Here is a 25589-nt window from a genome sequence, read left to right as displayed (position 1 = left end):
ATATGACACGCAGAACGCTCAACTCAGCGCCTGACCGCAGTGAGAGCTCAAGACAGGGCACTGTTACTGTTATCTGAAGTTAGATGGTGGGAAGCTCTTTCCCTCTCTGGGAAGTAGAGACAATTTTTTCCTCCACCCAAAAAGAGGTCGGAAGAAGAAATGAGGCCCAGCACAGTGCCTGGCACAAATCCGACACACAAGGAAAATTCATTGAGAAGGCAGATGTTTATTCAGCTTCTGGCCCAGCTCCACCTGCCTCTCCTCCCATTCTCAGGTAGCTTCCATGCTCTGGAATTTCTGCCAGCCCTTATGAGAGTCGTGCTTTAACCCTGCAGCGGGAGAACCTAAATGTCTGTGCCACCTAGAAAGTGTCACTCTCCCCTCCTACCCACTTCACACTACGGATAAATTGCAGCCTCAGTCAAAACGTCCAGGGGGAGGCACCTGCCCTAGATCGGTGTTTTTCAAACTACAGGTTCATGCGCAGATAATATGGTAGAATGAAATCTGGAATTGGCAGTCTTAAAAAAAAAAAAAGTAGATGGAAAAAAACAGAGATCTGCACATGGCAGAGGTAACTACTGTTAAACCTTTGTTTTGCATATATTGTGTATCTATACGGCGTTGCCATATAAAATGTTTCTTACAATGGATCGTGGTTTAAAAAAAAAAAAGAAATATTTAAAAACATTCGGCCTATATGACACAGGCGGTCAGGAGCCAAGCTAGGGCGAACCCCAGTGCAGGCCAACCTTCCCAGGCAAGCCAAGGCCCAAGTGGGCCAGGCACTTGCTCAGTCTCTGTGCTAGACAGTCGGCAGAGACACGGTCCCCCAAAACCTCACACGCTCAAAGTGGAACCTGTGTTTAGTGAGTGTCCAGTCTCAGACCCTGGCTGGGGAGTGGGAAGCAGGTCTGGGGCCCCTTCCCCCAGCATCGCAGGGGGGCCTCAGCAAGATGCTGCAGATTCCTGATGGCCCCCAACCATGGGTTTCCAGGCCCGAGAATTTCAACACACAGCACTCTGCTCCCTACCCCTCCAGTCAGGGCTCAGCCGTGGACTCGCTGATGTCTCTGAGGTTAGAGGACTCCACTCTGTAAACGTGAGGTCTTTTTCCCATCCTTATCTCCAAAACACTGAGGACCCGAAGATTACTCCTCAAGGCAGGGCTCAGCCTCCCCACGGGGGGGTCCTGTGTTTGTGTCCAGGGCCCCCGCAGCCCAGCCTCTTGCGCTCCCGGCTGTCTGAGGGCGACGGGAGTCCACGCTCCCCACAGAATCCCATGGTACCTGAGGTACCCCGCAGCCTGGCTCAGGGATGCTTCCACCGAGCGTGCTTCTGCAGCGTGTTCTGCTCCATAAATCGGCGTGGACAGTGCGGGCACTGGTAGGGGCGCTCCCCGGAGTGGACCCGGCTGTGCTGGGCCAGCTCGCCCGCCTCTCGGAAGCGGCGAGGGCAGAGCGGGCAGCCGTGGGGCCGCCCGCCACCCGCCCGGTGAATGGAATGGTGCCGCGCCAGGTGGCTGGCCCGCTTGAATGCCTTCCCGCAGGTATCACACTCAAAGGGCTTGACCTCCGAGTGGGTGATGCTGTGTCGCTGAAGGTAAGACATGTACTCGAAGACCCGGGAGCACACTGGGCAGCTGTAGCACTTTTTCTGAGCCGAAGCCCCATCGGGTCCGGACTCTCTCTGAGACTCCTCGTCCACCAGCACGGTGTACGGGACGCCCTGGGTGTCTATGAGCAGGTAGTGGTTGGGCCTCGAAGGGGACGAAGTCTGGGGACATCCTGTGGAAGAGGAAGGTCCGGGTTCTGGGGACCCGCCTGTCCGAGGGGGAGGCGCCTCCATGGCCTCAGCGGAGGGAAGCGCCAGGGGCTGGGGGCAGGGGGACGGCAGCACCAGCATCCGGAGGGGTGACTGAGGCCTGGTGGAGGGGAGAGAGGATGAGAAGGTTACAGTAGAGGAGGGAAGCTCAGCCCCACGGGCTCTGTTCTCCCCTCTCTATGTAACCTACTCAGGAATTCTGCAACCCCCATCCCCCATCTCCTCTCCAGTCCTTCGGCCCTGAACTCTGTGACCCTCTGTAAGGCTCCTACGCACCCCCTCCTTGAAAAACCTCTCCGATTCTGTTCCACCACCGACTGTACGCACAGGCTCTCTTTATCTTTCCGCTTTGTGCCCCCGCTCAGGTCACAGGTTGCCCGCAGGCCCCACCTAATAGACTTCCAGGCCTCTCCCTTGTCCACGCCACTGATCCCAGTCTGGGTGTCAGTCCATCCTACATATTCCACCAAGAAGCATTTCCTACCCCCTCTATATGCACTCAGGCCTTCTCAAATGGGCTGTCACGTTGGGAACCCCATGTCCTAACCCGCCCACCTCCCCTTGCCCCGCTACCTGCAGGTTCTCTCCAGTCCGCGCCCATCCACCCCCCAGTCCTGGCAGTGTCCCAGCGCTCTCTAGGGTTCCACCAGCGGCCCGGGCCTTCAGGCCTCTCTACGCAAGTTCTCAGCAGCGCCCCCTCCGAGCCGTCGGAACAGCCCCTCCTCGCCCAGCGCACAGGTACCCGCTCACCCGGCCCCGCCCCTCCCTACGGCCCGCTCCGGCTCCCTCCCGCCTCCCGGCCCCCGTACCCGGTGCAGCAGCCTCTCGGGTCCGGGCGACTCCGGAACGGCCCCGGGCTACTCCCGTGGTTGCAGATGGCGGCGGGTCGGTGGTCTCAGGGTATCCCCCAAGAGCTGGCGGCGCCGGGTAAGGGGAGAGAAGACCAGGGTAAAGAGAAGAGGTCCAGGGGAGGGCGGTGGGGGCGGGGGCGCCTGGGCCATCAGAAAACGGCTCCGGCCAGAAACACAGGCCGAGATGAAGGTTCCCAGGTGCTTATGGTCCGGTTTCCATCCCCCAACCCCGCTGCCTGCTTCACCCCGTACGCCCCCACCGCTCCCATACGCAAATAAAAACCCTAAAATGGAGTGCGGAATGTTTATTGAGTAAAGGGTGAGGGCGGTGGGTGGAAATGGGGCGACACAAATAAGCCAGACTCTGCCCGTGCTCTTTTGTCAAATCTTCCACGCAGACAACAGTTCACCACTTCGGGGCTGACAACCAGGGCTCAGAGAGATTACGCCGCTTGCAAAGGCTCACACAGCACAGTTGGGCGGAAACTGGGCTCCGACTGGCTCCCAGGCACTGGGAGGGGCAACGACTTGGTCTACATCACACAGCTAGAGAGGGAGGGAGGGAAGGAATGTTTCTCCCTTTAGATAGTTGGGGAAACTGAGGCCCAGGGTAAGGCAGTAACCTCAGCGGAGTAAGGGAATGTGTGTGGGAGTGACGCTGTGTGGGTCAGACGTGGTGGCCCAGAGAGGGGCCGGGCAGCACAGGCCGGGTCTGGAACTTAGTGGAGGCGCACGTGCTGCGCCAACTCCGCTGCGTCCTGGAAGCGGCGTGGGCAGAGAGGGCAGGTGTGCGGTGGGCCGGCGCGGGCACGGTGCGTGGCACGGTGCCGCGACAGGTGGCTGGAACGCTTGAAGGCCTTGCCGCAGGCGCCGCACGTGAAGGGCTTGAGGTCCGAGTGCGACACGCGGTGGCTCTGCAGCCGCAGAGGGCTGGCAAAGACCCGGGCGCACTCAGGGCAGCTGTAGCCCTTGCGAGGGCCTGGCTCTCCCGTTGGTGCCTCGCGCTGTGGCGGGCCCCGGGGCTCCTCCTCCAACTGCACCGTGTACGTGTAGGGGACCCCGTTGGCGTCGATGAGCAGGTGGCGGCCCAGCCGCGGGGGTCGGGGCCCCGCCGCCGAGGAAGGAGTGGAGGAAGGGCCTTCCGTCTTGGGGAAAGGGGGAGCCTTGGGAGGCGGCGGGTCCATGGCCTCCGGAGAGGAGGACCGAGGGTGGGGTGGCCGCGGCGGCAGCAGGAGCATCTGGAGCGGCAGCTGGGAGCGGCGGAGGGGAGAGAAGTTAAAATCGCCACTTCCTGGGGAGAGTGTACCAATTCTCACTGCTTGTTACCCTCTCTGTACCACTGACCTACCTTCCCTACAAAAAAAGAAACTGCTTCTAGGCCAGATCGCTCTACTTGCATCAAGCAGCTTCAGGGGCTTCTACAACTAAGCTCACCATCTCAGGGCCCCGACCTGCCTTTCCTCCCGGGTCCTCCTCTCATCCCCCAGCTGGACCAGAGGGCTTCACCCAGCCACTTCCCTCCTCCTCCACCCCCAAAGCCAATCAATTTCCAACTCTATTTCCCCCTTTACATCTTCATAGCCTCTTTCATGTCACGCCAGGGCTCTTGCCTCCAGAATTTCTCTAATGGGTCGCTTCCTCTTCTTCCCAGCCCCAGCTCAGGTTGCATCCTCTCCCCCCAGGACCACCGCAGCAGCCTTTCTTTGGCCTCCAGACCCTCCTAGATCTCCATCCCCACTAGGTTCCCTGGAAGGCCTCCCATCTCTGGATACAGCTGTAGCCTCTCTTAATTTCCTCTCTAGGTACATCCCCGGAGCCCCACTAACCCAATTCCCCACTTTTCACCCAGGGCTCCTCTATCCTGTTCCTACATTTAGCACCTTAAGGTTTCAACATCCTCTCCCATTACCTAACCTGTCCTCGAAATTTCAGGTATGCCTACCTAGGACGCCTCAACTGCCGGCCTTCTACGTAGCCCACGGCCCATGAACTTTGCCACCTGCTACATCTCCACCCAAGGGTCCCTCTCTCTCCCCAGCCCCTAGGTATAAGCCACTGACATCTTTGCTGTTCCTCTCTATACTCCTCGGGGCCTCCTCTCACTCCCCGTGACACACACCAGGGCCCCCGAGTCCCTCTCCCAAGCCCCCTTCTCCCTCTCTTCTGCATGCATCTGGCATCTTTATGTCCCCATTCCTATCCCTGCTGTACCAGCACAGCGCCTCCACCCCGCTTCTCTGCTCCACTTCCTTCTGTAACCCCAGGGCCCCTGTGTCCCCCTTTCCACTACGCCCCCAGGAACCCCTCACTCCCGCACTCCCTCCTGCCTGTCCCCCGAGCCCCGGCTCCTTCCCCGCCGTGCCCCAGCCCCACCCCCACCCCCGTTATCACCAGCCCCCTCCCCCAGCCCTGCCCGGCCTCACGCCGTCCCGGAGCCAGGCTCCTCCCTCCATCCCGGCCCCCGTACCCGGTACAGTGGCTTCTCGGGTCCGGAGGAGCAAGCCGAGGTCCCGAGCGGCCCGGGCTTCCCCTCGCGAGTGCCGGCGGCGGCGGGACCGAGGCTTGGGGGAGCTCCGGGCCGGCGGCGCCGGGGACGCGGGCGCGGGGGGCGCGGGGGCGCGAGGGGCGGCGGCGTCCCTGGGAAAGGGCGCCGACCGGAAACGCGCGCGCCGCAAGGAAGGTTCCGCCGTCCCAGAGCCAGCCGCTCTGACGGCCCGCTTTTTTTGAGTATCTAGGGATCGCGAGAAAGGAGAGGGGCCGAGCGCGCGGGAACCACACAGCCCGCCCCCTGCCCCCCGCTCCCTTCCCATCCCCTTCGGGGACAGTTCATTCTCTGGGACAGAGACTGATTAGTAGACGAGACTAGGCGAGGCTGTCTTTGCCCTAAGTCCCACAAGGAACGGACGCGCCCAATCCGTCCTCTTCCCACTGGCCGACCCGCCTGCATCCCCTTCCAAACGAGGCAGAGAGCGGGAAGAGGGAAGTTTCTGTCGGCTGGGCAAATGGGAAGACCGAGGTGCAGACAGGGCCAAACCTTGCCAGATGCAGAGGTGGGCAAGAGTGGCTCTTCCCATCGAGGAAGGGGGAGACTGAGGCACAAGGAGCAGCAGCGACAGTGTCTGGGTGGTGTCGGCACAAAGCGCGGTGGGCCCGATGCTCCCGCGCGCAGAGAGGAAACCGAGGTCCGGCGGTCGCGTCCTGGTGCAGGGGCGCGTTGACCAGACAGAGGCAGGGCAGCCAGGCCAGATCCGGAACCTAGTGCGGCGGTCGGCGCCAGGCCGCGCCAGGTGGCCGGAGCGCTGGAAGGCCTGGGGCAGGCGGCGCACGCGGAAGGTTGGAACGTCGAGTGCAGCGCCGGGGAGCGCCCGCAGCTCGTCCTCCAGCTGCGCGGTGAACTAGTAGCGAATGCTGCGCGTGTCCACGAGCAGGTCGTGGCGCGGGGGGAACCAGAGGGGGGCGGCCGCTGCAGCTGGGGAGGGGAGGCAGCTGGGGGCACAGAAGGGAGAGAACTGGCGTTACGGTCGCGCCCACACCAAGGACCCCGGCTTGGCCAGAGATGCGTCCGAGAAAGCTGCCGAAAAGAACTTTCTGGGATGATGAAAAAGTTCTATGATCTGCGCGTTGTCCACTGGGACAGCCACTAGCCGCGTGAGGCTATTGCTCATTAGAAACGTGGCTAGGGCTTGAGGACCTGAATTTTAAATGGTATTTCATTTCTCTTAATTTAAATCTAAATAGCCACAGGTGGCTAACCGCTGCCCACCTTACGGTACAGCTCCTAAGCCACCCTCAACCAGTTGCAAACTGGAGACCCGCCGGCCAGAGAGGGCACAGTTATATTTGGTTTGGATCACAGATATGTCTTAATGTTTTACTGGGCAATATTTAAAAAGCCAGAAGATGCACACACACATTGCCAGCTATAGAAAAAAAGTCTCTAGATGAGGCGATTAAGCATTCTCAGAAAACCTTCAAGAAACCTCCAGTGAACCAACAACTGTGATCTTAGGCTTCAATTAAAGAGCCTCCAGAACTGTGCTGTCCTAAAGGGCAGCCACCGGCCACAGATAGCTCTTAAGCGTTTGGCATGTGTCCGGTCTGAACTGAGATGTGTCATAAATGCAAGACACCTAAAAGATTCTGAAGACTGAGTATGAAAAGAGTGTAAAGTATCTCATGAATGACTTCTCTGTTGATAACATTTAGAAATGATGCTCTGGGTCTACTGACTGGTTAAGTATGTTATTAAATTAATTTCAGCTGTTCCTCTTCACTTTTTAAAGCATGGCTCTCTACCGGAAACTGTTGTCCTAGAGGTTCTTCCTCTTTTGTAATTTTATGGGGTGGGGGGCAGTAGGGAGAGTGGAAACTGGTGAACTGGAAGGGTGTGCGCGGTTTAAAGGGGTAACTACACCTTCTGTCTGCACCAGGCTTCTCAACTTTGGCACTACTGACATTTGGGGGCTGGATCATTCTTTGTTGTGGGGGGCTGTCCTGTGCACTGCAGGACATGGAGCAGCGTCCCTGGCCTCCACGCTTCAGATGCCAGGAGCACCGTCTCTCACCCCTCAATCTCACTGCCCCCTAGCTGTGACAAGAGACTTGGCCAAATGTCCCCCAGGGAGCAGCATAGATCCTGGGCTCCACACACAACTACCACAGGAGTCTCCCACCCAGATCCCTTGCTTGAGTTTCAGACCCATGAAACTTGCTTTGTCCATGAGAGCCACGCCCAGCCACGCCCAGCCCAGCCCAGCCCACCCCGAACTCTGGAAATAATGACAAGGACCAACGTTTATTGGGCCCTTCCTATGGTGCCAGCCATCGCTAAATGCACTGAACCCTCAGAGCAGACCCAGGAGGGAGGTGCCATGCGGATGCCTATTTTATAGATGAGGAAACAGGAGCTCCGAGAGGTCACACATCCGCTGGACAGCACGTGCTTCTAACTGACCGAGTCAGAGCTCACGGCCACTGTCTGCAAGCACCTCATGCTTCTCCCCAACCCACTGCCGCCACCGGCCCAGCTCCCATGACAGCCTCCCCACAGCAACCCCCCCCCCGTCCCTTCTCTCTATGGCAACACGGCAGCAGTATAATTACGCTAACCCACAGAATCATGTCATCACCTGACCTAAAACCCTCCTTGCTGCACTTGGAATAAAACTCAGCCAGCCCACCTGGCCTACTTCCAGGGCCTTGTGTTTGCTGTTCTGCCCTCTGGAATACTCCTCCCAGCCCCTCACAAGGACACACCCTTTCTGGCCATTCAGGTCTCAACTCGAGTAATCCTTTGTCACTGAAGCGGCTGCTGGTTGTGTCAGAGCTCAAGCTGGTGAGCAGGTGAGGCCCTGCTCCGTCTGGTCAGGCCATTCCCTCCACATCTCGTACTGCAGTCCGTAGTGGTCTTGCTCGTTTTTGGATTTGCTACTTTACTGCCTGCTTTTCCCGCTCTGTCCTAGGCAACATTCTACCCTCAGAACCTAGCAAAGGTCTGGGGAGAGAGGGTAGGGGCTCGGTTCAGTATTGGCTGAATGAATGAATTCAGTCACCCCGTCCAAAGGTAAAGCATCTCTCCCCACCAACGCAAAAAGCCTCGCTTATCTCCTGGGACAGGAGCATAATGAAGCCCCACACCCACACCAGTCTGAAGCTCTAACATCCTCATCCCGCCCCCCGCTTCTACACTCCCCAAAGCCAGAAGGCACCAAGTTCTGTCCCTCCCTCATCCTGAATGTTCCCCTCTGCTCCCCAAGCCCCAGCTCTGGCCCCTCCTTCCTGCGCAGGGCCCCTGCACCAGCCTTCTCCCTGCTATCTTGGCCCCCAGTACTGCCCCCGCCCTCCTTGACACTCTTCTCACAGCTGTCTCATATGTAGCCTCTGCACAAAATCTTGTCACGGCCCCCATGACCCTCAGGACCAAGTCCCCACGTTCCTCAGCCTGGGATTTGAAGCCCTTCATGAGGTGGCCCAGCCAATCCACCTCATCCCAGCCCCACATGGCATCTCACGGTCCCCTAATGGGACCTAGGGACGTGGCCCTAGGAAAGCACTCCAGCCAATAACTCACACCGCAGAGGAAAGGCTCCCACCTCACTTGTGTTCCAGCCCTACCCCTGCAATTAAAAAAGAATCAAAACTAACTAACGTTATCTGCACCTGTCTCAGCAGGCACGAGTTGCTATAAAGAAGTGATGGAGCAGTTGGCGCTACCTTCGTATTAGGTGAGTTTGCAGCTCACCTGATAAGGATGTTTCATTCTATCCCATCTTACAGATTGGGAAACTGAGTTCCAGAATGGGATGGTGATCTATCTCAGGCTATAAACAGAGGCTGTGGCACAGTCAGGGATTCAGCAAGAGACTCCTGCATCTCACCCCTGGCCAGGATGGCTGGGAAACACAGGCCATTCCCTATTTCAGGATGAGGAAACTGAGGCCCAGAGAGGCAGCCTCAGGTCACACAGCAAGTAAACAGTGAGGCCAAAACCCCAGCCTCTACCTTCTGTACCAGAAACAAGAGATTCTATGGAGCCCCTGCAGTCTCTCCATGGTCCAGGAAATTCCTTCCAGCCAAGTGGTCCAGAACGTGCTGCGCCTGCTGCCCGGCATCCTGAAAACGCCAGAACACAGCGGGCAGGTGTGAGCCCGACCCAACCGGAGCTGGCGTATGAAGCGATACCTCGCCGGGGCGCTTGAAGGCCTTGCCGCAGACGAAGGGCCGGAGTTCTGAGTGGGAGATGCTGTAGCTCCTGCGGTGCGGGCAGCTCTTGAAGACCTGAAAACACTGGGGACAACTGAAGCCTTGCGGAGCGGGGTGGGGGGGTGTTGGGCTCCAGCCAGGGGGCCTCCTCCGTGTGCACGTATAGGGAACACCATTCCCGTCAGTGAGCAGGTGACGGCCCCTGAGAGGCGGGCTGAGGCCGCGGGATGGGGATGGCGGGGGTGGAGGAAGAGGAGGGGGCCGGCTTAGGGGCGGGGACCACCCTAGGGAGGGAGAGGCCCATGGCCTCCAGAGAGATTCAGGGTCAAGGTACACTTTGGGAGGCTGAGGGGAGGACAGACGGGCGAGTAGATGAAGTTCCTTCTCCGGAATTCACCAGCTCAAAGCCTCTCCATCCCGCGCCCGCGAGTCTAAGCGAGTGACCCAGCGGACGCACCGCTCGGGCCTCTCCGGTCGCCCGGAGCTCAGCGCCTACCTCCCGGCGCCGGCTCGCGGTGCGGAGGTCTCTCGGGTCCGAGCCCGGTGGGAAGCGGCTCGAGGGGCGGCCCCAGGAGGTCCGCCGCGCGGGGTGGTGGACTCGGAGAGCCCGGAGACGGCTCCCACTCCTACCTCCGTCTCGGCCAGACGCGGCCCCAGAAATCCGCCCCGGCGGGAAACAAACACCCGCGAACAATGGTTCCGGGTGTCTGCCCGCCTGACTTCTCTGCAATAAGGCGGAGAAAAGCCAATATAAAGTCATTGGCGACGTGGTAGATACAGAGGGAGGGAAGACAAAAGGGATGGCTTTTTGTCCGAAAAGTTGTGACTTTTCTTTAAAAGTCACTTTATCTATGGTTTCCCTGGCCGTCCAGTGGTTAAGACTCAGCCTTCCAATGGAGGGGGTGCGGGTTTGAGTTGGATCCCTGGTCTGGGAGCTAGGATCCCACATGACCGGCAGCCATAAAACCAAAACATAAACAACAGAAGCAATACTGTAACAAACTCAATAAAGACTGTAAAAAAAAAAGTTCCACATTAAACAAAAAAAGTCACTTTATCCTTCTGGGCTGGAGAAGAAACTAGTCGTCCTAAAATAAGAAATACTTTCTTCAATAGGAAAGAAAATAGACCGTCTACCTACAAATAGGAACCGAAACCAGAAAGGGCTAGTGACTGGTCGGCTGCTACACAGCAAAGACAAAGAGCCACAATTATTCAGCCGGTGGGACAGCTGAGGAAACCCAGGCCTTGTGATTTAATGTGTTACATGGCAAGAAAATGGAGTCAGGTATCATTCTCTGTGTTGGTGGTAAAACCAAGGCCAGAGAGGGGTAGTCACCGGCCCTGGGTCACACAGCTAGTCGGGGCTGGCTTGTATGATGCCAGTCCCTCCACAGGGCTGGAGTGGTGGAGGGAAGTGACACCCGGGTCTGGAGAACACCTGAACTCCTGGCCTCAGTCTCCACAGCCAGCCAGGAAGTCCTGCCCTGATGAATACACCAGGATGCATTGGGCCACCCCCTGGAAAGTGGTCAACCCACCCCAGGTGGGTTAGCCGGTGCTGGCTGCGGTGGCTGGAGCACTTGAATGCCTTCCCACAGGGGCCACACACTTACGGGCAGAGTGCCGAGTGCAGGACACGATGCTACCTGAGGTAAAACAGGCTCTTACACGTTTGTAAGCACATGGGGCAGAAGTGTGATGGGAGCTGGCCCATCTCTTTTTGCATCACCCTGAGCTGCTTCCTCAAGCCACAGAAGGATGTGTGTGGTGATCAATAAGTGACCACTTGAGCTTGCGAGCACAGGTGAGGACAAAATAGGTGACTGAGTTTGAGATGCGTCCCGGGACATTCCCAGTTTTAAAACTGAGAGGAAGAAACAAAGAAGAACCAGACAAGAACACAGATGTCTCAGCAGATTTGGCAAATTGCTACCATCTGGCCGCTGACAGGGAGGAGAGAATTCATCCCTAGTTTTTAAATGGGTTATTGAGGCCAGAGAGTGAACCCACCAGTCATAAAGCCCACACGGTGCAGTTAAAACTCAGGGTCCCTGCCTCTTGGGTAAGGCTAAAGGGGAAAAGGAGACCAGTAATGGCCCTGGGAGGTGAGGGCATCTTTCTTGCTACTTTCTCCTGCTTCCCCTGCCACCCATAGACTTGCAGCACACCCCAAGGCTGGAGATCATTCAGTCTTAACAAGAATAGCCCAGAAAAGGGTGTTGTCTTGCCCACTAGAGATGCCACGGTCTAGCTCTGCAACCGTCATCTCTCAAGCTGGACGCTGGCAACTTGGGAAAGATTCCCAGCACGTGGCTCCCCAAAGGCATCAGTTTTGTGCCCATATTAGGAGGAGACTCAGTCTGCCCTAATACACCAGGACATGCTGAGCCAGGTCCCTGGCAAGCCTGAGCAGCCGGGGGCAGAAGGAGCAGGTACAGGGAGCCCAGTAGATGAGCTGAGGCTGGCAAAGACTGCTGGGGCATTGGAAGGCCTTGCCACAAGTCTCAGAGATGAAGCCCCAGATGACCGGATGTGAGAGGCCATAGGCCTTGAGACAGACAGCATTCTGGAAGCCCTGTAGGCACTCGGGACAGCTGTACGCTGGGCAAAACTTCGTGCTTGTCATTGGGCTTCTCCACTCGCACTGTGTGTGTGTAGGTGTATTGTATGCCCATCTGGCCAGAGGCTGAAGGCCCAGAGAAAGAGGAGGAGGAAGGGCCAACTTGTGGCTTGTGGGAGGAGCACCTGACTGGGGCGGGGGAACCCACAGTTGATGAGGAAAATGTCACGGTCATCCTTTTTTTTGCGGGGGGGGCACGTTGCGCAGCATGCGGAATCTTATTTCCCTGACCAGGGATGGAACCTGCGCCCCCTGCAGTGGAAGCACGGAGTCTTAACCACTGGACCGCCGGGGAAGTCCCAGTCATGGTCATCCTTGAATCAGAGGAGAAGCTAAAGGAAGGAAAAACTGCATTGACTGAAGGTGCAGAGAGGTAAGCTAAGGGTTGAGATGACCAGAGAACCTCTCTGCATCCCCCAATCTTTGCTTACCTACGTCATCCTCCACCCCCTACTCCTCAAACCCCTCATCTCTCCAAGGGGCTGGGGGACTTTTCATGGGCCTCTCTCCATGTGCCCAAACCCTAGACTTTCTAACTTTACCACATCTCCATGCTCCTGGGATTTGCACAGGACTCTTGCATCTATCAATCGATTCCTATGATGTGCACTCAGAGTCGTCTCACACGCCCCCAGAATCTGTGGGACCCATGCTTTACCATATTGTCCTCCGTCTCCTCTTTCAAACCCCTTGTGGGCAGGGTGTCCTTTTCCTTTGTCTCCATTCCTCCCCATCAGGGTATCACTCTTCTCTTCTAGGACCTCCCCCAAACTCTCCGAGTTTCTTTTTCTGCCCAGATTCAAGATTTCTTCCTTTCATGCTGGTCCTGTGACACCATTAAGTGTTTCCATCCGTCCAGAAAGAAGTCTCTCGCCTCCAGAGTCTGTATTCGACCCACTCCACCACCTCCCCACCATCCCTTTCCAAAGCCCACCAAGGCCTCCCTGGTTTCTTTTCTCTGTTCCCGAGGGGTCCTCCGACACGAACCTCCTCGATCCTCCCCAATCGTCCCCGCAATGGGTCAGTCGGGTCCGGTCTTTCACACACACACACACACACACACACACACACACACACACACACACGGCTGCCCACCCGTCCTCGTGCTCCTGGACCCCTCCTCCAGGCATGGCCTTTGCTGTCCGTGAGTTATGAGGAGAGGCCTCCCGAGAGTCTGATCCCGGGATGCAGGAGGCGAAGACAGTAAACCTTCCCGGAGCCCTAAGTGGAGCCGTAGCGCTCCGACCAGTCAGGAGAGGGATGGGGTTCACAAGAAAGCCTTCCGGCCGGAAACACAAACCCTCAAAGGAAGGATTCCAAGTGCCTTCTGTTCCGCTGGCCTGAATCGCTGTCATTCATTCAACAAATATTTGTTTAGTGTCTCCCATACGCCAGCTTCCGGGGGTAAAAACATGAACCAACCAGACTGAGGTAATCCCTGCCTTTCTCTACCTTAGAGGCAACAAATGTTATCTGTATTGCACACCTGCTGCGACAAGGAACTCTCCTAAGCCTCCTGGGGGCGACAGAGACCAAAATATTGAAATGTCTGCCCCCACCTTAGCGCCTGGGAGAAGCAGGTAGGGATGACATTCACGAGACAAGCTCAACGACGGACAGCGTCCCTAAAGAATCTGACTGAGCCCGAGAGGAGCACTTCAAATAAGAAGCTGTCTCAAATTCAGTCCTAGTGCTTCGCACATGAGGAAACTGAGGCCCAGAGAGGTTACGTGAGACGCTGATGGTCCCAGAGCAAGGGGGTGCCAGAGCCAGGATTACATCCTAAATTCTAAAGCGGGGAGATCTTTACACTTTCTCATCCCAATATCTTCATTTTGGACTTCCCTGGCGGTCCAGTGGTTAAGACTCCGTGCTTCCCTGGTCGGGGCACTAAGATCCCGCTTGCTGCGCTGTGCAAACAAAAAAACTCTAATATCTTCATTATGGGGAAATTGTTCTATGGCCCTCGAGAGTTACAGGATTGAAGCTAAAAGAAGTTTAGGGAAAGAGTTGCCTGAGTGTGAAACAGCCCTCAAGGCTAGCTGTAGATGCTGGCAAGGGAAAACCAGAAGGCTGGGCTTCCGAGCTCCCACCCGCAAGGAGCCCTGTAAAGTCATGAAGAGTCCCTTCTGGCCTCAGTACAGACTCTCTAGAAGGATGAGGCATTCCATGCGGATTTCACAGCAAACACCAGATGTTAATGAGGCAGCTTAGAAACAGTAGGGTTCCAATTCTGGTCGAGAGGCTTGTGGGATCTTAGCTCCCCGACCAGGGATTGAACCCAGGTCCAAGGCAGTGAAAGCACCGAGCCCTAACCACTGGTCCACCAGGGAAGTCCCTTCTCCAGGGAAATCTGAAGAACATTGTGTGACACCATTCCCTGTTTGGTGACTCAGTTTCCCCATCTGTCATGGAGAGGCCACCATTCTTTGTTTTTCCTTTTAATTTTATTTTTCTATATCGAGATGTAAGTTATGATGGAAGAAATTTTCATACGTTGAGGTACGGGGAAGTCCTGGCTGATACATGATTTGACTTGAACTTTATGCTAACCAGAACAGCCTGTCTTATGGCCTGTCAAATGTACACTGCACAGCTGCGTTAACCATTAAAGAAAAGAACGCATTTAAAATCAAAATGGGGGGAGGGGGTGAACTGGGAGATTGGGATTGACATATATACACCACTATGTCTAAAATAGATAACTAATGAGAACCTACTGTATAGCACAGGGAACTCTACTAAATGGTCTGTGGTGACCCAGATGGGAAGGGAATCTAAAAAAGAGTGGATATATGTATATGTATGACTGATTCACTTTGCTGTACAGCAAGAAACTAACACAACATTGTAAAGCAACTATCCTCCAATAAAAATTAATTTAAAAGATAAATAAGTGAAAGGAAAAAAAATCAAAATGGAGTCACTATGGTTCAGGCATCCAAAATGAAGCTGGGTGGCCATTGTAGATGTGGTTTCAGACACGTTCCTGCATCACTGAGAACTTGAATCTTCCGAACTGCATCAGACTCAAGGCCAGCACCAGCCATTCTCAAAACAGTATTTGCTAGTAGTGGCCAGCTGCCACCTTACAGTACATCTCCACTTGGCCTAATCCTATTTCAAGAGCTCAATACCGATGCATGGCTGGTGACTACCATACTGGACAGACAAATCTAGAGGAGGCCAACTAACAAACAGGCAGCTACAATGTAAGGTCATAAGTATAATGACAGGGCACTCCAGGGGGCCAGAGGGGCTCAGGACCCAACTGGGGGAGGAGTATAGAACTGGAAAGTTTGGGAATTCCCTAGCCGTCCAGTGGTTAGGACTCCACGCTTCCACTGCAAGGGGCATGGGCTCATCGCTGGTCGGGGAACTAAGATCCCGCAAGCTGTGCAGTGCGGCTAAAAAACTAAAAGAAAAATAATTGCAAAGTTTTCCTGGAGGTGACACCTGAGTTCAGTCTTGGAGGACAAGAGAGTTAGCCAGGACAGAAAACAGCCCAACTATTCTTCTTTCAGAGTGACTAAGCATCATGTGCCCAGCCAGGGACGATGCTGACTGGAGACAACAAAGACCAGACTGAAGAACATGGAGTTTGTGCTGCAGGCATCACAGGAGAGTCTGGAGTTAGTCAGGGAACTATCATGTGAGGGCTTCACAGGCATTCCGGTGGAACTGGCAGCCTGAAGGGGTGCCTCACCCAGCCTGGGAGCCTGAGGTAGGCAGGAGTCAGAGGTTGCTTTCTGGAGGAAATAAGCCCTGAAAAAATGGCCAGGATTCCCCAGGAAAGGTTACTCTGGGCAGCAAGACCAGCCTAGGACCTGGCGCCTGGGGAAATAAAAGTGTGAGTGTTTCAGTGGGGGTGTGACACACGTGTGTCTCAAATGATGAGAGAGGAGGCTGGAGAGCTTGGCAGGCTCTACAACATGCAAGGGCTTCCAACTCCAGGCAGAGGAGTTGGGATTTTTGTCTTGCGGTAAGCCCTCTTGCCGTGGAAGGATTTTGAGCTGGGAAAGGACAAGATTAGTTCCAAATTTTTGAAAGGTCTGTTTGGTTATGTTGGCGGGCTAGAGAGTGGAAGCTGGGGGACTATGGAACAGTCTGGTGCTGAAACCTACATGAGGAAGAACGAGGTTTGAGCTACGGAAGGGGCGGTGGGGATTGAGAAAACCCTCCAAAATCTTGGTGTTAATGCTCAAATGCCTGATTTTAATGCCCTCAAGAATTTCAGAGCTGCAGAAAGGAGTCAACATGCGAAAATATACTAGCATTACTTCCCACATGTTACATACTGTCCGTGCAAAGACATTATTATGCTAGGTACTTTCATACGTGATTTTATTTAATTTCTCCAAGAGGTTAATCCGTTCAGTATTCTGTGAGAAAACTGAGATGCAGAGAGGGAGTTCATTGCTCAAGGGCACGGTGATAGTGACTAAGCGAGACGCGGAGGCCCAACACCCCACACCACACGCCAAAACCCCCAACCCTTGACCAGAGAGTCTTTTCTTTTGCGTCTTTAGTTCCCACCTTCGGAGGCCAACTCTCTTCCCCACACCTCCCTGCATTTCCCCGCCCCCGCCCCCCCCGGCCCTTCTAGCCCAGGCCAGCCTCTCTATGGTTCCCCCCTCCCACCCCTCTACCCACACGCTGCCTCTCGTTTGCCTCCCACCCTGGCCCCTCTATCCACCGCCAACTTCTCTATGGTCCCCCTTCTCTCTAGTTCTGTATTCATCGGCTCCTCCTCTAAACTCCACAATACCGGCCATCAGCCCCCCCACCCCTCGCTCAATACCGATGCTTGCTGTCTCTGAGCTGCCTCTCTGGTCAGGCCGAGCAGAAACGGCTGCCAATGGAGAAGTGCTTTTAGGGGAAGGCCCTGCAAAGGAGGAACCCCGCACTTCTAAGGGGTGACCCTGCGCTAAAGCGGCCCATTTCAGGCCCTTTGCGAAAATGCTCTGGCTGGAAACACGAGGCCCAGAGAGGAAGGATCCAGTTTGCACTTCGGCCCACCTCTAATAAGTGGGATCCCAAAAGGATCACTGTCTATAGGAGTTTCCTGTCTCTCCTTTCATTTTTGTTCCGATGGTGTCAGAGACAGACAAGGAAATCGGGAAATGCCCGCCTCCTTACACAGGCTGGGGAAAATGAGGCCAAGAATGGGGAAGGAACTTGCTCAAAACTAGTCAACCAGGAACCAAATGGGAATCAAGCCAGGGTCTCCTGGTTCCCAGTTCCCAGAACCTCAGTGGTTTTTCTGTTTTAAAATAGGTGAAGTAGATAGTAATAGCAAGGCTCCTAAAACAGCATGCAGGACCATCACATCCAGGTTCCAGTCTGATTCCCAACCCGATCTACAAGGATTCTCCTTAACACATAGCAAAGCAGATGTAATTCTTTCCTTCAAAAGTAGTTAAGCATAACTGCAGAGGTGGATTCACCATTAGGCTAGTGAACCTTAAGCTTCCAAGGCTTCTCACTTGCATAATGCTTTCCCTGGGTAGTGAGTGTTGACAATTCAAAGAGTACTTAAGATTAGTCACTGCTTAAAAAAAAAAAACAAAAAACTTGCACCTAAATGTCCAGCGACAGATGAATGGCTAAAGAAGATGGGCCATGTATATACAATGGAATATTACTCAGCTATAAAAAAGAATGAAGTAATGCCATTTGCAGCAACATGGATGGACCTAGAGATGATATTAAATGAAGTAAGTCATACAGAGAAAGACATATATCATATGATATCACTTATATGTGGAATCTAAAATATGATACATATGAATTTATATACAAAACAGAAAAAGATCCCGCAGACATAGAAAACAAGCTTATGGTTACCAAAGGGGAAAGATGTAGGGGGAGAGGGATAAATTAGGAGCTTGGGATCAACATATACACACTACTATATATAAAATAGATAACCAACAAGGACCTACTGTATAGCACAGGGAACTCTACTCCATATTGTGTAATAACCTATAAGGGAAAAGAATCTGAAAAAGAATATATATATATCCAAATCACTGTGCTGTACAACTGAAACTAACACAACATTGTAAATCAATTATGCTTCAACTTAAATAGTTTTTTAAAGGATAAATAACATATTAAAAAAAAAAAACTTGCCACACTCTGCAACCTTAAATTCATAGGTGAAGGAAACTTGCTTAGAATTTTCCCAAACTTGACAACAATACTAAAATAACTGTGAATCTGAAATTAAAGTTTCTTAAGTTAATAGTAAAGAAATGTTTTGATCAATCACATTACAGGAAAGATCAGATAATCTTTCTATTCTATCTACAGAAAATGATATTATAATATTGTTGTCATATAAAAAGCCAATCAAAGAAAATAGAGGGAAAGCATTATAGAGCTGAGTCAGGTAGTAAACTAATTAAAATGCTATCTATATATGCTTTTCAATTGTGGGGGTTGTGCGTGGCAACTGTCACCTTTTGAATTTCGTAATTGGTTGCAACTTATTTTCTCATGCTAAATAAATGTTCTCTTGTATACCTCTTTTTTGTATTTAAAATTTTGTATTTCTAATCTGTACAAACTTCACACCCTACAAAACCTGGATCTGACCCTGCTCCGACACTCAGTGTGTTCTCAATAAACACTAGTGGGACTTCCCTGGTGGCACAGTGGTTAAGAATCCGCCTGCCAATGCAGAGGACATGGGTTCGAGCCCTGGTCCAGGAAGATTCCACATGCCATGGTGCACCTAAGGCCGTGCGCCACAACTACTGAGCCTGCGCTCTAGAGCCCGTGAGCCACAACTACTGAAGCTCGCACGCCTAGAGCCCGTGCTCCGCAACAAGAGGAGCCACCGCAATGAGAAGCCCGCTCACCGCAACAGAGTAGCCCCCGCTGGCCACAGGAAAGATCGTGCACAGCAACAGAGACTCAACACAGCCAAAAAAAAAAAATCAATTAATTAATTAATTATTTTTAAAAAGAAATGTTTGTTGAATTAGTGAACACATATACCATTTTAAATAAATAAATAAACACACACTAGTTATTACTGTCAGTATTATTGTAATCTGCAGACCCAATAGGAAAGCTTGAGGGTGATCTACAATTTAAGGATGACTGTTGGCTTATGACTTCAGACAGCCATAGTCACCATCTTCTTCTTCATCCACACACTTATGTATGGATTCATTAATTCACTACATGGCTGCTGAATACCTGTATTCAGTACTGAATGCCCAGACACGAGTGTGGGTACTGGAGACGCAGCAGGAAATTATACAGACGTGGTCTCTGCCTTCAGGGAGCTTACAGTCTGATAAGAATTGTCCATGGGATTGATTTGACGTTTTCAAAAATCAGATTTAAAAAGTCGTCTAGGGCTTCCCTGGTGGCGCAGTGGTTGGGAGTCCGCCTGCCGATGCAGGGGACGCGGGTTCGTGCCCCGGTCCGGGAGGATCCCACATGCTGTGGAGTGGCTGGGCCCGTGGGCCATGGGCGCTGAGCCTGCACGTCCGGATCCTGTGCTCCGCAACGGGAGAGGCCACGGCAGTGAGAGGCCCGCGTACCGCAAAAAAAAAAAAAAAAAAAAAAAAAGTCATCTACAAGCTCTCTCCACCCCACATTTTATTATGAAAATTTTCTTTTTCTTTCTTTTTTTCTGTTTTAATCTTTTGGCCACACTGCACAGCATGTGGGATCTTAGTTCCCTGACCAGGGAATTGAACCCCGGGGCCCCTGCGTTGGCAGCGTGGAGTCTTAACTACTGGACCACCAGGGAATTCCCAGAAATTTTCAACCACAGAGAAAAGTTGAAAGAATCACATAGTGAACATGCATACATCTATTATATAGGCTTATAACTTTTAAATATCACTTAGAGGTTGATCCTAAAAGAGCATCATGTTCAGCTGATTCTTTTTTTTTTTTAAGATTTAATTTTATTTATTTTTTGGCTGCACTGGGTCTTCATTGCTATGCATGGGCTTTTCTCTAGTTGCGGAACACAGGCTCTAGGCGTGTGGGCTTCAGTAGTTGTGGTGCGCAGGCTCAGTAGTTGTGGCTCATGGGCTCTAGAGCGCAGGCTCAGTAGTTGTGGTGTGCGGGCTCAGTAGTTGTGGCACATGGGCTCAGTAGTAGTGGCTCACAGGCTCTAGAGCACAGGCTCAGTAGTTGTGGTGCACGGGCTCAGTACTTGTGGCTCGCAGGCTCAGTAGTTGTGGCACATGGGCTCAGTAGCTGTGGCGCACAGGCTCAGTAGTTGTGGCACGTGGGCTCGGTAGTTGTGGCACGCGGGCACTAGAGCACAGGCTCAGTAGTTGTGGTGCACGGGCTTAGTTGCTCCGCGGCATGTGGAATCTTCCCGGACCAGGGCTCGAACCCATGTCTCCTACATTGGCAGGCAGGCGGATTCTTATCCACTTTGCCACCAGGGAAGCCCCTCAGCTGATTCTTTTTTTCACAGCTTTATTGAGATCTAACTCACATGCCATATAATTCACCCATTTACAGTGTACAATTCGTCACAGGTATGTGCAGGGTCACCACAGTCAACCTTAGAACGTTGCGTCCTCTCGGAAGGAAAACCTGTACCCTTTAGCTGTCACGTTCTTACTCCCTCAATTCCACTCCACCTCCCACCCCAAGAAGCCGCTCATCTACTGTCTGTCTCTATAGATTTCCCTGTTCTGGACATCTCATATGAATGGGATAACAAACTGTGACCTTTTGTGTCAGCTTCACTCACTATTTTAAAAAATTGAAGCACAGTTGATTTACAATGTTATACCAGTTTCAGGTGTATAGCATGGTGATTCAGGATTTTTACAGATTATACTCCATTAAGTTATTACACAATAACGGCTATATTTTCCTCTGCTGTACAATATATCCTTGTTGCTTACCTATTTTATAAATAGTAGTTTGTATCTCTTAATCCCACACACTTATCTTGCCCCTCTCTTAATAAACTTAAAAGCTTTTACACAGCAAAGGAAACCATCAAAAAAACAAAAAGACAACCTATAGAATGGGAGAAAATATTTGCAAATGATTTGGCCAACAGGGGTTAATATCCAAAATATATAAACAGCTTATACAACTCAGAATTAAAAAACTAAACAACCCAATCAGAAAATGGGCAGAAGACCTGAATAGACATTTTTCCAAAGAAGACATATAGATGGATAACAGGCACATGAAAAGATGTTCAACATGGCTAATTATTAGAGAAATGCAAATCAAAATGATGAGATATCATCTCCCACCTGTCAGAATGGCTCTCATCAAAAAAATCTACAAATAACAAATGGTGAGAATGGTAATAATGGTGGAGAAAAAGGAAACCTTCTACATTGTTGGTGGGAATGTAAACTGGTGCAGCCACTATGGAAAACAGTACCAAGGTTCTTCATAAAACTAAAAGTAGAACTACCATATGATCCAGCAATTCCACTCTTGGATACATATCCAGGAAAAAAACAAAAGCACTAATTCTAAAAGATACATGCACCCTAATGTTCATAGCAACACTATTTACAATAGCCAAGACATGGAAGCAACCTAAGCGTCCATCAACAGACAAAAGGATAAAGAAGATGCAGTATATATATACAATGGAATACTATTCAGCCATAAAAAAATGAAATTCTGTCATTTGCAGAAACATGGCTGGACCTAGAGAATATTATGCTTAGTGAAATAAGTCAGAGAAAGACAAATGCTGTATGATATCACTTATATGTGGAATATAAAAAATAAAACAAATGAATGTATATAGCAAAATACAAACAGACTCAGAGATACAGAAAACAAGCTAGTGGTTACCAGTCGGGAAAGGGAAGTGGGGAGGGGCTTCTTCACTGATCATAATACTTTCAAGGTTCATCCATGTTGTAGCATGTATCAGTACTTCATTCCTTTTTGTAGCCAAGTAATATTTCATTTTATGGATATACACCACATTTTGTTTATCCATTCCTCAGTCAATGACATTTGGGTTGTTATGAACAATGCTGCTATAAGCATTTGTTTACAAGGTTTTGTGTGGACATATATTTTCATGTCTCTTGGGTACACTCCTGTGAGTGGAACTGCTAGGTCATACGGTAACTCTATCAGTCAATTCATTTAAAAGACAGGAGATCCAAGTCCAGAGAGGAGAGATGACATGCTCAAGGCAGGGACAGAAAGAAGTAAGGCTAACACCCACCCACCCCATCTTCTGATTCCAAGTCCAAGACCCTTATTGCCATTTTTTTAGTGGTTCTATGTAGCCAGACTTGTAGCCTCAGGTCATGCAACAGACTGTTAGTGTAGTGCCAGCCCCTGAGGGTAACAGACAAGAGGGGAAAAGGCAAGGAATCCACATTTATTGAGCACCATCTGGTTCCCAGAATTATGCTAGACTGTAGCACTCTCAAAGTGAGAAAGGACGTCACTTGCCCAAAATTGTATAGCAAGTGGATAGACGGATCTGGATCCAGGTGCATCTGACTTCAAAGCTTATGGTCATTCCACTGAACTATGCCCTCCTCTTCAAATATTTCATATTCTCAGTATGAATATTCTCAGTATCTCAATCTTCTATATCCATTAATTCAGTTATTCATTCACTCATCTGTTCATTCATTCACCAAACATTCGCTGAGGTATTTATATGCCCCTTCTCTGTGGACGCAGAGACGGAATTGATTCTGCCCTCAAAGAAGGGAGAATAGAGGATGAGTTTCATGCGCTAAACCCTGTGCCGCGAATGATCTCATTTAATAAAGAGAATCTCAGTGGAATACCATTTCACACAAGTCAGAGTGACAAAAATTTAAGTTTGACAAGTACTGTTAAAGATGTCAAGTAAGGAGATTGCCCATTCATTGGTGGTGGATGTGTAAATTGGTAACAATTGTAGCTAATACATGGTGCCTACTTTGTGCTATAAAACACTTTACGCGTGACTCATTTCATCCTCATAGCGCCTAACGCTTAGCTGTGTTGAGTAAATGCTATTATAATTTTTGTTCTGCAGATGAGGTAAAGGAGAAGGTTGACTTTCTATTAGACACAGCAGGTACATACACTGCCTAAGGCCCAGGACACTCTTAGGAGCCTGGGAAAAACATTTTAATTTTGAAATCAGAAGAAAAAAGAATGTAATCCAGACTAGCTTATGTTTGTCTTTATACCGACACAGATATAACATACAAGTTTAAATATACGTTTTGGAATGAAGGAGCCCACAAAGGCACAAATGCCAGGGCCCAGGAAAGCACTGGAGACCATGAGTGGTTAAAGAACTTACCCAAGAGGGACTTCCCTGGTGGCACAGTGGTTAAGACTCTGCCTGCCAACGCAGGGGACATGGGTTTGAGCCCTGGTCCAGGAAGATCTCACATGCCGCGGAGCAACTAAGCCCGTGCACCACAACTACTGAGCTTATGCTCTAGAGTCCAAGAGCCACAACTACTGAGCCCATGTGCCACAACTACTGAAGCCCGTGCGCCTAGAGCCCATGCTCCGCAACAAGAGAAGCCACCGCAATGAGAAGCCTGCGCGCCGCAAGGAAGAGTAGCCCCCCCTCGACGCAACTAGAGAAAGCCTGCGCAGCAACGAAGACCCAATGCAGTGCTCACTTCAGCAGCACATATACTAAAATTGGAACGATACAGAGAAGACTAGTATGGCCCCTGCGCAAGGATGATACACAAATTCGTGAAGCGTTCCATATTTTTGAAAAACATGGGCAGAACACTCTATGACGTAAATCACAGCAAGATCCTTTTTGACCCACTTCCTAGAGAAATGGAAATAAAAACAAAAATATACAAATGGGACCTAATGAAACTTAAAAGCTTTTGCACAGCAAAGGAAACCATAAACAAGACGAAAAGACAACCCTCAGAATGGGAGAAAATATTTGCAAATGAAGCAACTGACAAAGGATTAATCTCCAAAATTTACAAGCAGCTCAATATCAAAAAAACAAACAACGCAATCCAAAAATGGGCAGAAGACCTAAATAGACCTTTCTCCAAAGAAGATATACAGGTTGCCAACAAACACATGAAAGAATGCTCAACATCATTATCATGAGAGAAATGCAAATCAAAACTACAATGAGATATCATCTCACACCAGTCAGAATGGCCATCATCAAAAAATCTACAAACAATAACTGCTGGAGAGGGTGTGGAGAAAAGGGAACCCTCCTGCACTGTTGGTGGGAATGTAAATTGGTACAGCCACTATGGAGAACAGTATGGAAGTTCCTCAAAAAACTAAAACTAGAACTACCATACGACACAGCAATCCCACTACTGGGGAAATACCCTGAGAAAACCATAATTCAGAAAGAGTCATGTACCACAATGTTCACTGAAGCTCTATTTACAACAGCCAGTACATGGAAGTAACCTAAGTGTCCATCGACAGATGAATGGATAAAGAAGATGTGGCACATATATACAATGGAATATTACTCAACCATAAAAAGAAACGAAATTGAGTTATTTGTAGTGAGGTGGATGGACCTAGAGTTTGTCATACAGAGTGAAGTCAGAAAGAGAAAAACAAATACTGTATGCTAACACATACATATGGAATCTAAAAAAAAGAAAATGGTCAGAAGAACCTAGGGGCCAGACAGGAATAAAGATGCAGACCTACTAGAGAATGGACTTGAGGACACGGGGAGGGGGAAGAGTAAGCTGGGACGAACTGAGAGAGAGGCATGGACATATATACACACCAAACGTAAAATAGATAGCTAGTGGGAAGCAGCTGCATAGCACAGGGAGATCAGCTCGGTGCTTTGTGACCACCTAGAGGGGTGGGATAGGGAGGGTGGGAGGGAGGGAGATGCAAGAGGGAAGAGATATGGGGATATATGTATAGTTGATTCACTTTGTTATAAAGCAGAAACTAACACACCATAGTAAAGCAATTATACTCCAATAAAGATGTTAAAAAAAAAAAAAAAGACCCAACATAGACCATAAATAAATAAATAAATAAATGTTCCTTTAAAAAAAAACAGAACTTACCCCAGACTTCCCAGCTAGTAGGTGGTGGAGATACTATGACGAGCAGTTGGGTGATATCTACCAAATTGAACATGGAAGTTGAAGATGTTCCTGTTCTTTGATCCAGCAACTCAACTCTCAGGTATATAACTTAGCGAAAACTCCCATCTGGGTTCAAGGAGATGTAAGCAAGAATTTTCATGGCAGTATCATTTGTAATAATCAAAAACTGGTTACATGCAGGTACCACCTCACACTGGTCAGAATGACCATCATTAAAAATCTACAAATAATAAATGCTGAAGAGGGTGTGGAGAGAAGGGGACCCTCCTACACTGTTGGTGGGAATCTAAATTGGTGCAGCCACTATGGAGAACAGTATGGAGGATCCTCAAAACGCTAAAAATAGAATTACCATATGATTCAGCAATCCCACTCCTGGGCATATATCCAGAGAAAACTCAAATTCGAAAAGATGCATGCACCCCTATGTTCATAGCAGCACTATTTACAATAGTCAAGACATGGAAGCCACCTAAACGTCCATTGACAGATGATGGGATTAAGAAGTTGTGAGATATA

At 50.9% G+C, this 25589-nt stretch overlaps 2 protein-coding genes and 1 non-coding gene across 13 annotated transcripts; 1 reads left to right on the top strand and 2 right to left on the bottom strand.

The window, feature by feature from the left end:
• Nucleotides 1-206: 206 nt before the first annotated feature.
• ZNF581 (zinc finger protein 581) lies at nucleotides 207-25165 on the bottom strand. 5 transcript variants are annotated; one of them, XM_073796246.1, is made up of 2 exons: nucleotides 25029-25165; nucleotides 207-1924 (listed from the first exon to the last, which is right to left on the bottom strand). In XM_073796246.1, the coding sequence occupies exon 2, from the start codon at nucleotides 1903-1905 to the stop codon at nucleotides 1312-1314; it is 594 nt and encodes a 197-aa protein (XP_073652347.1). In that variant the 5' UTR covers nucleotides 1906-1924; nucleotides 25029-25165; the 3' UTR covers nucleotides 207-1311. The 5 variants fall into 5 exon arrangements, with proteins under 5 accessions (XP_073652347.1, XP_073652349.1, XP_073652348.1 ...); XM_073796248.1 differs by lacking the exon at nucleotides 25029-25165 and adding an exon at nucleotides 8917-9031; XM_073796247.1 differs by lacking the exon at nucleotides 25029-25165 and adding an exon at nucleotides 2215-2851.
• Nucleotides 2966-25157, bottom strand: ZNF580 (zinc finger protein 580). Of its 7 annotated transcripts, none has more exons than XM_073796238.1 (3): nucleotides 25029-25156; nucleotides 5710-6161; nucleotides 2966-3925 (listed from the first exon to the last, which is right to left on the bottom strand). In XM_073796238.1, exons 1-3 carry the CDS (start codon nucleotides 25099-25101, stop codon nucleotides 3395-3397), a joined length of 1056 nt encoding a protein of 351 aa, XP_073652339.1. In that variant the 5' UTR covers nucleotides 25102-25156; the 3' UTR covers nucleotides 2966-3394. The 7 variants fall into 7 exon arrangements, with proteins under 7 accessions (XP_073652339.1, XP_073652342.1, XP_073652340.1 ...); XM_073796241.1 differs by lacking the exon at nucleotides 25029-25156 and adding an exon at nucleotides 9357-9554; XM_073796239.1 differs by lacking the exon at nucleotides 25029-25156 and adding an exon at nucleotides 9177-9287.
• LOC117309313 (U6 spliceosomal RNA) lies at nucleotides 23611-23717 on the top strand. Its single transcript, XR_004523600.1, has one exon. It is a non-coding gene; the product is annotated as a U6 spliceosomal RNA (small nuclear RNA).
• Nucleotides 25166-25589: the final 424 nt, after the last annotated feature.

This window comes from Tursiops truncatus, chromosome 19 (assembly GCF_011762595.2).
Source record: "Tursiops truncatus isolate mTurTru1 chromosome 19, mTurTru1.mat.Y, whole genome shotgun sequence".
Taxonomy (NCBI): Eukaryota; Metazoa; Chordata; class Mammalia; order Artiodactyla; family Delphinidae; genus Tursiops; species Tursiops truncatus.
Note: the sequence above shows the minus strand (reverse complement) of the source record. Positions and strands in the feature narration are given on the sequence as shown.

Coding starts and splice junctions, on each gene's coding strand:
- ZNF581 (XM_073796246.1), bottom strand. CDS start 1,905: ATGCTGGTGCTGCCGTCCCCCTGCCCCCAGCCCCTGGCGCTTCCCTCC.
- ZNF580 (XM_073796238.1), bottom strand. CDS start 25,101: ATGTTCAATTTGGTAGATATCACCCAACTGCTCGTCATAGTATCTCCA. Junction 6,162..25,028: donor TACTAGCTGGGAAGTCTGGG/GTAAGTTCTGTT, acceptor CTGTGCCCCCAG/CTGCCTCCCCTCCCCAGCTG. Junction 3,926..5,709: donor CCACCTCTGCATCTGGCAAG/GTTTGGCCCTGT, acceptor CGCCGCTCCCAG/CTGCCGCTCCAGATGCTCCT.